The sequence below is a fragment of the Eleutherodactylus coqui genome, chromosome 3, assembly GCF_035609145.1.
Source record: "Eleutherodactylus coqui strain aEleCoq1 chromosome 3, aEleCoq1.hap1, whole genome shotgun sequence".
Taxonomy (NCBI): domain Eukaryota; kingdom Metazoa; phylum Chordata; class Amphibia; order Anura; family Eleutherodactylidae; genus Eleutherodactylus; species Eleutherodactylus coqui.
In genome coordinates this window covers 120,233,729-120,246,465 of record NC_089839.1, presented here as the reverse complement: position 1 = coordinate 120,246,465, position 12,737 = coordinate 120,233,729, and the positions used below count along the sequence as shown (strand labels likewise).

The 12,737-nt window shown below is 42.0% G+C and overlaps 1 protein-coding gene across 1 annotated transcript in view; it reads left to right on the top strand.

The window, feature by feature from the left end:
* LOC136620934 (nuclear pore complex protein Nup133-like) overlaps positions 1 to 12,737 on the top strand; it is a 103,970-nt gene that overhangs the window by 17,498 nt on the left and 73,735 nt on the right. The window contains exon 2 of the mRNA XM_066596028.1: positions 9,791 to 9,906. Coding sequence (XP_066452125.1) covers positions 9,791 to 9,906 — 116 coding nt within the window. The remainder of the gene's footprint in view (positions 1 to 9,790; positions 9,907 to 12,737) is intronic.

The window sequence follows — 12,737 nt, the reverse complement described above, 5'->3', positions numbered from 1 at the left end:
ATTTTTGTCCCTTTAGGGGACTTCCACAGAGACTCATCAGGACCCCCTAACACATTCTGGGGGTCCGATGATGACAGCCCTTTACATGCTGCAGTCATATAGACTGCAGCATTTAAAGGGTTATCACAGCAGATATCGGAGGTTTTCTCCATTCTCTGCTGTGTAAGAGCTGATGCCTGGCTATCCTCTGACAGAGGGTGCTCCCTCCCTCTGTCAGCCAAACATGCTGCAGTCGCATAGACAGCAGCATGTAAAGGGTTAACACAGCAGAGATCGGAGGTTTTCTTCCTCTGACAGCCTAGCACCAGCTCTCCCTGCCAGAGAGACCATTGGCTGGCTTCTGACAAGCCGATGGTCTCTATGGCAACCTGTAAACAAAGCCATGCAGGACTTTCAAAATTAGAAGTGGGAGAGTGCCGGCAGATCGGCAATGTCTTCCTTCTTCTGTTTTTCAAAGTCCTGCACTGTTCCCTGTGGGTCTGTGCAGGCAGAGCACACTGCCACAGCTTATGGCAGTGTGCTCTGCAGCTCCCATAGTGAAACCTAGCCCGGAAATCTTCCGGGCTATATTACTAGGGATAGTGGAGCTCGTCCTGGAAAATATCCGGGCATGCCACTCAAGGGGTTAATCGCTCCTGCAGTATGATGTAATGCTATAGCATTACTGCAATTTGACAGGCATCTATCAAGCCAGCCCACGGAGACGGCTTTATAGGCAGTTTGCTAAGGCAGCCCTGTGGCCTTTCAGAAGGACCCCAGCTGCCATGACACCTGTACGGCTCCCTGCGATCTCACGCTGGGGGCCGTACGGGACCCCCGAACATTGTTGGGGGGGTTTAAATGCCACTGTCAGAATTGACAGCGGCATTTAAAGGGTTAATAGCCACGAACGGCCGATTGCAGCTACTGCCAGCGGGTGTCAGCTGTAATAAACAGAAAATGCTACAGAGTTGTACCCCTTGTGTTCACTGGGTCTGTAACTCGTAAGTGTTGACTCCGCGTAAAAGACTTATTCGGGCTGAGAGATTTTCCCCATATATAATGGACACCTGGAAGTACCATAAGGTTATTCTTATTATCAGTGAATTTATATACTCATAAATTTAACATGGGTATAACGGCTCTTTATTAGAGAAGTGAAATGTTCAAAAGTTGCAAAATCCTGACATGAAAAAAAGAATGCTCTAAAGGAGATAGTCATTGTATCAAAAGCTGTAGGATTGTTACAAAAAATGCTGACAAGATGAAGCCCTCATTCAAGCCTTGAGGGCTATAACTAGGCAAATGAAATAACTATTTTGCCTCTTTACAGAGAAGTTTTAAAAAAAAAATCTAAATCTCCATCCCTAGGGTCATTATGAGTTTGACTGAAACCATAGCCATGTATAACTCTGGCAACTCCACCATAAAAAATATACCAGTGGCACGACTTATGAGTATAGCACTCCATGTGTGCTATAGACTTTCAACATCAATAGAGTTCGATTAGATACAGTAATTTTAGTAATTGTATTTTATCTTTGACATTTACAGAGGTCTTGCCTGCCTGCAAAAACTGGTAATGGAGTGAATGTAAGGCCCCTACTAAGGACTGAGAGGTGTGCCTAATTCAGTTGAGAAAAATGACACCATTGCAGTCCCAAAGGATTGACTTGATCCTCATGTTTTCTGATAGCGGTTTAGCTTGTTCCTGTATTTGTTATATTGCTGCCTATCATAAAAAAACGGGAGCCGTGAGTCGCTGGTATTGTCATTCCCATAGTTATACTTAAAGGCACGGGGTAATGAGATGAACTTGATGTCACGGGTGTTGAGATGTGTATGCAGTGTTTTGACAGTAATTTGTGAGGGGGCAGATGAAGAGCGAGAGTTGTAGAGATGTAATATTGGGAAGACATTCTTCAGCTAACCGGGAGGTACTGGGCACATCTGTATTTCCTAAATTCCCACTAAAATATGGTGTTCCGTTTCTGTATTGACTTCTCTTGTTTTTATTTTTCCTTCTGTTTCCCCCCTTGTTTCCTTAACCCCTTAGTGACAAAGCCTGTTTGCGCCTTAATGACCAAGCCAAATTTTGGAAATCTGACATGTCATTTTAACATAGAATAGCTCCGTAAAGGTTTTGCATATCCAAGTGATTTTGACATTGTTTTTTCACCACATATTTTACTTCATTTGTGGTGGTTAAACTAGTCCAATAGAATTTGTATATATTTATTAAAAGTGCCAATATTGGGAAAAAAATGTCATTTTTTTAAATACATTTTCAATTGTAATATATCAAATATCTGCAAACATACTGTACAAATTTTTGCTAAGATATATATTTCCATCTGTTTACTTTATTGAGTGCACATTTGAAAAACTTTAGTGTTTTTTTTTTAACCCTTTAGGAGACATACAAATTTAACATTACTTTTCAGCATTTTGAGGAACACTTTGTTTTCCTGTACCAAGCCAAGATTGCAAAGGTTCGTAGGTGTCAGAATGATAAATACCCCTACAAATGACCCCATTTTAAAAACTACACCCCTTAATGTATTCACTGAGGGGTGTCATGAGTATTTTGACCCCACAGTTTTTTTTTCAGGAATTCAATTTAGAGGAGAAAAAGTGAAATTTCATATTTTTGCAAATGTCATTTTAAAGACATATTTTTTTCTATAGTGTACATGAAAATTAGGATTTACACCCCAAAATGGATCCCCCTGTTTTTCCTGTGTTCAGAAGCATACCCATTGTGGCCCTAATCTTATGTCTGGATGCACAACAGGGCCCAAAATGGAAGGAGTTATCGGTGGCTTTCAAAACATAGATTTTGCTTGAAGACCTTTTAGGCCCCATAGCACACTTGTAGAGCTTTTGAGCCGCCAAAACCATAGAGAACCCCAACAAATGACCCTATTTTGAAAACTAGAGTCCTTAATGAATTTATATAGGGGTTTGCTGACCATTTTGACGCCACAGTTTTTGAATGAATTCAAGCAAAGCAAAAGGAAAAAAATTGTGATTTAGTTTTTTGGGGGCAATTCTGTCATTTAAAAAAATTTTTTTTTTTTTGGTACAGCACACATATGAATGAAGACTTGCACCCCAAAATTGTGTCAATTTGAAAACAGGTTTTTTGTACAGTGTACATGGGAATGAAGATGTCCGCCCCAAAATGGATACCCCCGTTTGTCCTGTGTTCAGAAACATTCCCGCTGTGGCCCTAATCCACTTACAGGACCCACGGCAAGGCCTATAATGGAAGTAACACCCGTTGGATTGCAGGGCACAACTAAATAAATTCCAGGCCCCATTGCTCATTTATATGGAAGAAAAATTGACTCCCTAAAAATATTCCGCCCCGCCGTGCCCTTTTTGGCATTCCCCAAATCTTAGATAAAAGTAATAATGTGAACTGCTGATCAGACGCATGCGGAATCCGTAATTCCTACCAGGACTGGCCTTAGGTAGATCGCTTTCTTTTTATCACGTGACCGGGGACCGCTCAATGAGGTCACCGCTCCAGGCTCTTGGCGACCGTTGGTCGCCGGGAGCAAGGAGATTTTAAATTTCCTGGGCTCCCCGGCTCCTGCGCATGTGTCCGTCATTTTGCCGGTGGTCGCATGTGCAGAATCCAGGAAGGTTCCTGGAGGATCACATCAGGGTTTAAATAAGGAGGCCTCCGGTAAAAAGTTTAATCTCCTCTCACCGATCGTATTGGTGAGGGGAGATGAAACTTCAATATTTATTTTTTTTTTTACTTTTACGTGATTGCCATTATCCATTGGAACAGCTCACCTCTCCCCCCCCTTCCCTCCCGGTGAAATCTCCAGGAGCAGGGAATACTTAAATTACCCTCGCAATCCACGGCTTTTGCGCCTGCCTCTGCCATTCTGGCGATGGGAGCGTGCGCAGAAGCAGTGAGCGGTCCCCGTGACATCAAGAGCCAGGAGATTTTAAATTTGCTGGGGCTCCTGGCCTTCTGCACATGCGTGTGACTTCATCCGTCTGGCGCGCATAAACAAAAGGCGGGCGTCTGGTCCCGGAGGACCAGATCAGCGGGGGGACAGCGCGAACAGGGGTGGGTAATCTCAGCTGCATCTCTAACTTTTTAAATACTTTTTTGCACTTTAACGCGATCGCTGCTATCCATTGGATAGCGCCAATTGCATTGCCAGGGGGGACTCCCTGCAGCCCGGAAAGACAGCTTCAGGCTGTCGGCTACCTGCGGGCACCGACAGCATGGATCTATCACGCCCATAGCGCACGTGACTTTAATTTCTGCAGGAACCATGTTTCTACGTCCTCAGGGATTAAAGCCCACTTTGCTAGGACGTAAATACACTATGGGCTGGTCACTAAGGGGTTAATTCTCACTTGTTTAGTCTGAATCCCATAGGGGCCATGTTTGACTATTTCTTATTGCCTATTGAAGACTCCAGACTACCATGTAGTCCTGCCTAAAATACGTTTGGCAGCATTTTAAAAAATGTTTAAAAAAACAATACCTTTTTTTTGGGTCATACCAGATATAAAAGGTGTTTGAGCCATGTTATGCACAGCTGGTTATGGGTATAAATTGTGCAGCCATTACCACCTTATCCTGTCCTCTATTTCTGATGTTTCCCAACATTGATATTTTCCAAGATGGCCACCGCATCCCTTTCAAAAACGGCACTGTGACACAACCCCCAGATGGAAACAAAGGGAATCATTCGCTGTAAGTAGGATGGACTTTGGTGTCACTTTTATAAGGCTGGGTTCACATGGGGCGGATTTGCTGCGGAATTTCCATGCAGACTCTGCACTCAGAAATTCCGCCTACATTTTTAAACTGGAGACTAAGCAACAAAGTGGATGAGATTCGCGGAAACGGACATGCGGCGTGGAATTAAAATCTGCGGCATTTCAATTGTATCGCCGTTTTCACTACAGCCTCTCTTCTTTCTAAGGGGAGAGCTTTTTGCAGCAGAATACTGGAAGATTGGAAAAGGGCAAATGTTGTCCTTGTCTTCAAAAAAAGGAAGAAGGTGTATTTAGGAAACTACAGACCTGTGAGCCTGACTACTGTACAGGGAAAGATCTTTGAACAAATTATTAAACAGCATGTATGCAAGTACTTGGATAAAAATGGAGTAATTAACCAGAGCCAGTATGGGTTTGTTTGTAACAAACAAGTCATGCCAGAGGAATCTTATTTCCTTCTGACACAATCCCCGAATTAGTTGATTAGGGAAATGCGGTGGATATAGTATATCTTGACATTTTGGTAAAGCATTGGACAAGGTGGTACATATGGTATCTCATACCATACTTATTGAAAAAATGGTCAGATATGGGATTGACAAGGCGACTGTTAGGTGCATTGATCGTACTCAAAGAGTGGTCATAAATGGCTGCACATTCAAGTGGAAGAATGTATCAAGTGGGGTACCACAAGGCTCTGTCCTAGGTCCTGTGGTGTTCAACATTTTTATAAATGATATGGGGGAGGGAATTGGTGGGTAACTGATGAAATTAGCCGACGACACAAAGCTAGGAGGGATAGCTAACACTGGTGAAGAGGGAGTATTCAAAAAGATCTAGAAAAGTTTGAACACTTGGTGGCGACTAACAGAATGGCATTTAACAAGGAGAAATGCGAAGTCCTACATCTGGGCAAGAAAAATGAAAAAAGCACATACAGAATGGGAGGAACTGGGCTAAGCAGCATATGTGAAAAAGACTTGTGTATACTAATAGAGCATAGACTGTACATGAGTCAACAATTTGATGCAGCAGCCAAAAATTCAAACGCAATCCTGGGATGTATTAAGAGAAGCATAGAGTCTAGATCACGTGAGGTAATTATTCCCCTCTACTCTCCTTAGTCACACCTCATCTAGTATACTGTGGCCAGTTCTGGGCACCCCACTTTAAAAAAGACATAGACAAACTGAAGCAAGTTCAGAGAAGCGTTACGAAGATGGTAAGTGGTCTGCAAATCATGTCCTTTGAGGAACAGTTAAAGGATCTGGGAATGTTTAGCTTGCAAAAAAGAAGGCAGAGAAGAGACGTAATAGCTGTCAAATATCTGAAGGGCTGTCACAGTTCAGAGGGATCAGCCCTGTTCTCATTTGCACAAGGAAAGACTAGAAGCAATGGGATGAAACTGAAAGGGAGGAGACACAAATTAGATATTAGAAAAACTTTCTGATAGTGAGGGTGATCAATGAGTGGAACAGATTACCATGGGAGGTGGTGAGTTCTCTTTCAATGGAAGTGTTCAAACGCTGGAAAAATATCTGTCTGGGATGACTCGGTGAATCCTGCATTGAGCAGGGGGTTGGAACTGGAGGTCCCTTCCAACTCTACCATTCTATGATACAGACTGAAAAGCCGCTTCAAACCAGTGCCAAATGGCGTTGCTTTTGAGGCAGCCTTTCTGCTGCAGAAATGTCATGGAATTCCCATGCAGTCTCGCTGTGGACATTCTGCATGATTTCCATCCCGTGGGAACCTAGCTTTAGGGTTTCGTTTCTTTCCATTGTTTGAAGTGTAGAATAACTCAGTCAACTACGCTATTCTGTACTCCAAATAGAACGGAAACAAACACAGCCCTTGTTTAACAGAATCCAAAGTGGTATTAGTTTCACTAATGCAAGTGAATGGTTAGTTTTGGGGGTTCCATCACAATGCTTTTTTTGGCTGCTGTTATGGAACCCTCTGACGTAACCCCACAGTGTAATAAAAATGGCTTTGTGAACGCTTCCTAAAAATGGCGAAAGCCTGTTGTGTTCTAGATGTGTCTTTAAGAAAAAAGCAAAAACATTATTGGTCAGTGGAGTCGAAAGTGGATATATCATGGCCAGACCCGCATCTTCCAGACATTTGACCTATTATGTGCGTATGCCATAAATGTATGAGAAAGGAGTACTCCTTAAGCACTCAGTCTTGGTCATAGAGGTGTATGGTAGTGACTCCTGCATATCCTACTATTGTCCATGAATTAAACCAGAAGAGAACATGCTGCAATTTTATTTTTAACATAGACCACTGGTCTGTGAAAAACTGCTGTTCTGTATAGCCCCATTCACTTTAATAGGTCTGAGTTCTGTCTGACGTTGCTCAGTTGCAAACTTGGACAGAACTCGGTTTAGAAATAAAATGCCTATGTGAATGGGCCCTGGCTGATTAGGTATGGCTCTCTTCATTCAACAGGAAATTACAGTTTTGGGTGAACAATTTGTTCTACTTCAAACGGTTGTAGCTTTCGTTCTGTCAGGGCCATGCTTTTAGTATATTTTTAAAGCCAAGAGTCTTGACTTGAAAATTCTATCAAAAGCTTGGTGGTAGCTGCCAGTGCTGTGGAGTCGGCAAGCCAAACTTCCAAATTCTCAATTTTCCCAGACCCCAACGCTCGTCTGAGTCTGGCTCTTATTTTTTAAGTGATAAATGTACTGTATTAAAATAGTGTCATCAGGTTTTTCATCACCTTTATGATAAAATTGGCTACTTAGAAACTAAAATATATTTATTGGAATACAATTTTATAACACAAAACTTTACTAAGTTGTAAATATGCAATACACTATGCGTTTAGGCCACCTGTCCACGGGCGTTGCGTTTTAACGTGTCGGATTGCTGTCGCGGGAGAACGCTAAAATTGCTGCAATTTCCCACGATGAACCTCTCTTTATGATAGGTTCGTTGTGGAAAATTGCGGCATGCCGCGGTTTTTATACACGAGCGGAAAATCACGGCGGACTTCCGCTCGTGTACATTGGGCTGTGCTTTCTATAGTTATCCTATGGAAAGCGGTTCATGCGTTACCTGTGTCTGGATTATCGCCACGGATAACATAATGAAATATTGCCAGTGGACAGGAGGCCTTAGTATGTGGGGGAACAGGTTTACAACAGAAATTCCTGTCAAAGGAAGTTTGCAACAAATTCTGCATTTAACTAATAGATTTATAATACTGTATATTATAAGCTGGAGTAGGTACACTTCTACCAACTTCGACACCAGTGAAATGACTCTCACTCCAACTCCACAGCCCTGATGGCTAAAGTATAGCTAAAGCAATAGTAGGAATACTATATCTATAGCTGTCACTTCAGTCTGTAAGCAAAGGTAGTGGGGGCAGCAGGGGACAAGGTGATCTTGTCTGTCCTTTTTGTTCCAGGAAAGGATGGCCAGGACTTTTGCTCACGTTATCACCCTCTATAAATTAGAAGGTTTATATGCTGTCTGGTTCTCCCATATGAGTTTGTTTTTCCCAAAAGAGGATTGAAAAGAGGAGCACTTTCTCATCTAATCACTCCTCTACACTGCCTAAATTTAGAAATTCATTGCTGACCTTGGCATCTAATTGGGAATACATAATGCTTTAAATATTGAAAAAATAAAGAACAAAAAAATACACAATTCTGTAATAATTCATACTATTAAATGTTACTTATCTAGAACGGGAGTTTCTGTAAAAAGAACATGCGGAAATAGTCATTTTCTGCTCATCCTGCTTTTTTAAGAGAGGCATAAAAAGTCATAAAATGGTAGCAGTAAAAGCTAAAAGTCCTCCTGTCCAAAAAAATAAAGCCTCATATAGCTCTGTCAAGGGAAAAATTAAAAATGTTTTGTTATGGTCCTGGAAGGTGGCACCACAATATGAATAAAGTTATCATAATATCCTTGGCGCATGTGAACGCCTCAAAAAAAAAAGTCCCAAAAGACAATGGTGAAATTGTTTTTTTGTTTTTTTTTTGTTCAATACATTGTGATCTTGAAATTGGTCCCTAGGACAATGAGAACTTCTGCAAAATGCAAGGTCTCATACTGCTACATTAACAAGAATTCTGGTCTCTGAAACACAAAAGGTGAAACAATGTACTGTTTCTGAAAGATAAAATTGGGGATGCCACTAAGACTCTCTGTGATGTTCGATCTCTATGGACAGTGGGCATTGCATATCCTATTCTCATCTGTGATATGGCCCACACTAAGACTTGCTTTGATTCTTTTCACAGTGGCAATTGATTTGTGTTAAGACTCTCACATGTTAGTAACGGCACAGGCTATAATGGGTCTGTCTTGTGTCTGTAAAATATGCTCTTCTTAACAGGCCCTTAGGGTTTAAAGGTGGAATTAGGCTGGGCTCACATGGGCGGATTTGGATTGCAGATTGCACGATCACCCTCCACATGGGCGATCTGCGGTAAAACGCAGGCATTGAAATGCATGAATGTTTGCTTTTTGTTTACACTTGCGGATTGGAATTGCATATTCTTCGAGCGGAGGAAAAATCGCAGCATGCTCTATTTTGCTGGGGAATCTACTCATGCGGCCTCTATTGCAGTCAATGGAGGCCGTCCGAACTGCAGTGCATTGGGTATGGGCTGCGAGTACCCACATCATTGCTAAGTGACAGTGCATGACTGTCTGCGAACCGCTGTGGTCATTCACAGTACAGTGGAAACGCGCAGGGTGACTGGCCGGGTTCACAGCTGGAATCCGCTGCGGGCCTCCTGCATGTGGAATCCGGTCTGCCTGTGTGAGCGTGGCCTAAATGTGACTGAGTTATGTGTCAAATACTTTAACATGAGGCATAGATTCAAAATCTAAAGTGATGTTCTTGGGAGGGTTTTTCCAATTTTGATATGGCTGTTGGAGGGTTAAATAAGGATGGTGTAGTCATGTTATATAGCTCTCGGACAGTTGAGTTGCTTGTGAATTGCCAGCTTTACACTGACGCAGGACACAGTGCTGTATAGTAGCATGTAGAAGATATTGAATGTTTTTTTTTTTTCTTTCCCCATTTTAGGACAACACCTTCAAGACTTGTTCTTCATCCGTGTGTCATTGAAACTGCCAATTACAATGTCCAGTTGTTTGGTTCAACCCTACCCGTAAAAGTCATGGAGGCGTTGACAAGTAATGGTAAGTCATTTTTAAATCTTGTTTATTTTCATTGAGCAATACTTATGGAATCAGATTTTAAAGACAGAGCAGCTTGCCCATCTTTCCATGATGTTTTGCCTGCAGCACAGTGCTGTATCATGCACACTGCATAGCTTCTCAGACAGAGAATACAAATGTAGTACTGTGTGCAACATTCCAGACTAAGGAAAAAACAAAAAAAGCAGGCATTGGCGCCTCAGCTCAAAAATTTTGAACCCCCCCCCCCCCCCCCCTCCTCACACACACACACACACACACACACACATTCAGTGCTCACCATTTGCGGTACAATTGCCTTCAGTGCCTTCCTTTCACAGTATAATTACTTTATTTGCCAATTGGGTCTAGCAGGAGAAACATCTGCAATCACTGCCATGGTATCACAGAGCTAGTTGCAATTGGCGACAAGATTGCAAAATCTTAGGCACATTAGAGACCGTTTTGCTCGCTCTTTGGAACTTGATTGTATGTAAAGGTGGCCTAAACATTAAGCTACTGTTGGCCAACAGTTATTTTTCCAAAAACCATGTAAAATTGGATTGGCCATCCAAGCATGGTACTAGGAGCGGAGAGGGGAATAAGTAGCTCCCAGACATAAACGCATATAGTAAAGCATAAAGTGGGACAAGCAGACACAATACTCAGACATTTTCATGGATGACAAAATGTAAAGTATTCAGATGCACCGCCATTACAATTTGTTTCAATGGTCAAAACATGAGTGACGCACTGTTTAATAGGATGGGACCTTTAGTTATTAACACCCTCATCTATTCAAAGAATTCCCAACCATTCAGTTATAGAGGAGGATCCAGAACTCTTCCATAGATATCGAATCATTGACCGCGCCGCCAGAAGGAGAAATCTAGATAAATCTCTGGAGTGCCTGGAAGTCTGGAAAGCAATAATGCGGAAGGCTCATTGGGGATGACAAGTCTGATTTTAGCTTTTAATCACCCTTTATATAGCGCATGCATATTACACACCACTTTACATCACATGCTATTCTGTCCCCATTGGGACTCGCAATCTATAGTTTCTTATGTTTTCAATTAGTTTGATTGCCTTATTCCAGAGGACTTGAGGGATGAGATATTTCCACCATATGTGTACCATTGTTCCCCCAGCCCTTCCACAGTACTAGTAGCTATCCAAGACTGACGGAAATAAAACATTTCTGGTAAATGGGACTTTGCACCAAAGTGTCGGTATTTTATAATTGGTCTCTTGGGCCTTGCTAGAGCTAGACATTTTGTGACTTAAGGGGAAAGACTTTACCAAATCTGATGCTCTGAATGTGTGATTCAGCTTTTTCTCAGCTTGAACTGAATGTGGGAACCGTTGAAGGGGTCTAACCATTAAATTCTAAATGAGTGAGCTTTTATGTAACTGGGAGTGCTGTAAAGGAAATGAGGATAAAGCTGTCTCTATGCTCGCCCAAAGTTACATGTTCCCATGGTGAAACCAGTCTAAAATTTGGGCTGTTGCTGTGAAATAATAATAAAAAAAAGACTGGGAGTGCCACTCCACCCCCAGATATCTCTTGACCAAAATGGACCTGGCCACCCTGGTTGGTTTGTTAGTCCATGCAAAAGTAGAAAATGGCATATTGAGTTTCAAAATAAAGGAGGTTGGCGGGATGATGGGGAGCATTTGAGAAAAAGAGGAAGAGTGTTCATCTTTAAAATAGTCTGCCCAACTATGAAAAGTCTTTACATTCCCACTTTGTTACATCTAGTTTGATAGTCCAAAACAATGGCAGAAAATGAAGATCTTGCATATACAAGACGTTGTATGCAGGGTCTACAGGGATATGTACTTCATGATATTTAAGAGCACTCTCTTACCAAAGAAAATTAAAACTTATGTGCACTGTCTGCACAGTTTGAGCACATAGTGATATATGTTTAGAGCAATACTCGTGGTGAAATTGATGTTGCACTTGCTAAAGGTCTGGATCTTGGACACAAGGTAGGGTAAGGACGTATGGGTTTTTGACGTATAGAATACCGAACATTTTAGATAGAGGTCAGAAGTGCAGGCCCCAGACAATTCTTATGGATAGATATGAAAAGGCGCTCCATTACCACAGCGTATAAAAGGGAAGATAGGGGTCAAGCCTGACTGGCGCCATTGCTAATTTGTAATAGATGCGGTAAGGAGCCATTAATGTGTATTTGAGCGTTGTGGCATAGGGCAAGTATTCTATTCATCAAATTCTGACCCAGCTCTCTCTGGAAGGGATAAATCCAACATTATCCGCGTGGACTAGGGTTTTGAGAAAGCTAGCCACCTGAATGACCAAAAGGTTTTAGCAAACAATTTTGCGTCCGTGTTTATCAGGGAGGTTGGTCTGTAGGTGGAGCATTGTTGGGGGGTCCTTGCCTTCCTCAGGGATCACTGTTATGTGAATGTGCAGGAATGCTGGGGGGAAAGTGAGTGGTAGCAGAGATGCTATTGATGGACTCTAGTATGGGAGACGTTGATATGTGTGTGTATATGTGTAATAGGTGTGTGTGTGTGTGTGTGTGTGTGTGTATATGAGTGTGTGTATAATCACACATGCATATATACATATGTATAACAAACACATACACACATTTTGTGTGTGTATATGTATATATGTGTGTGTGTATGTGTGTGTATGTGTATATATATATATATATATATATATATATATTAGGGTGTATAAAAATATGCGCCACCTGAGTTAGCCAATCAGAGCATTAGCTTTCTGGAGCTGGGGTTTTCAAGCTCCGCCTCCAGAAAGCAATGCTCTGTCGGCGAGGAGGAGGGTGTGACAGCCTGCA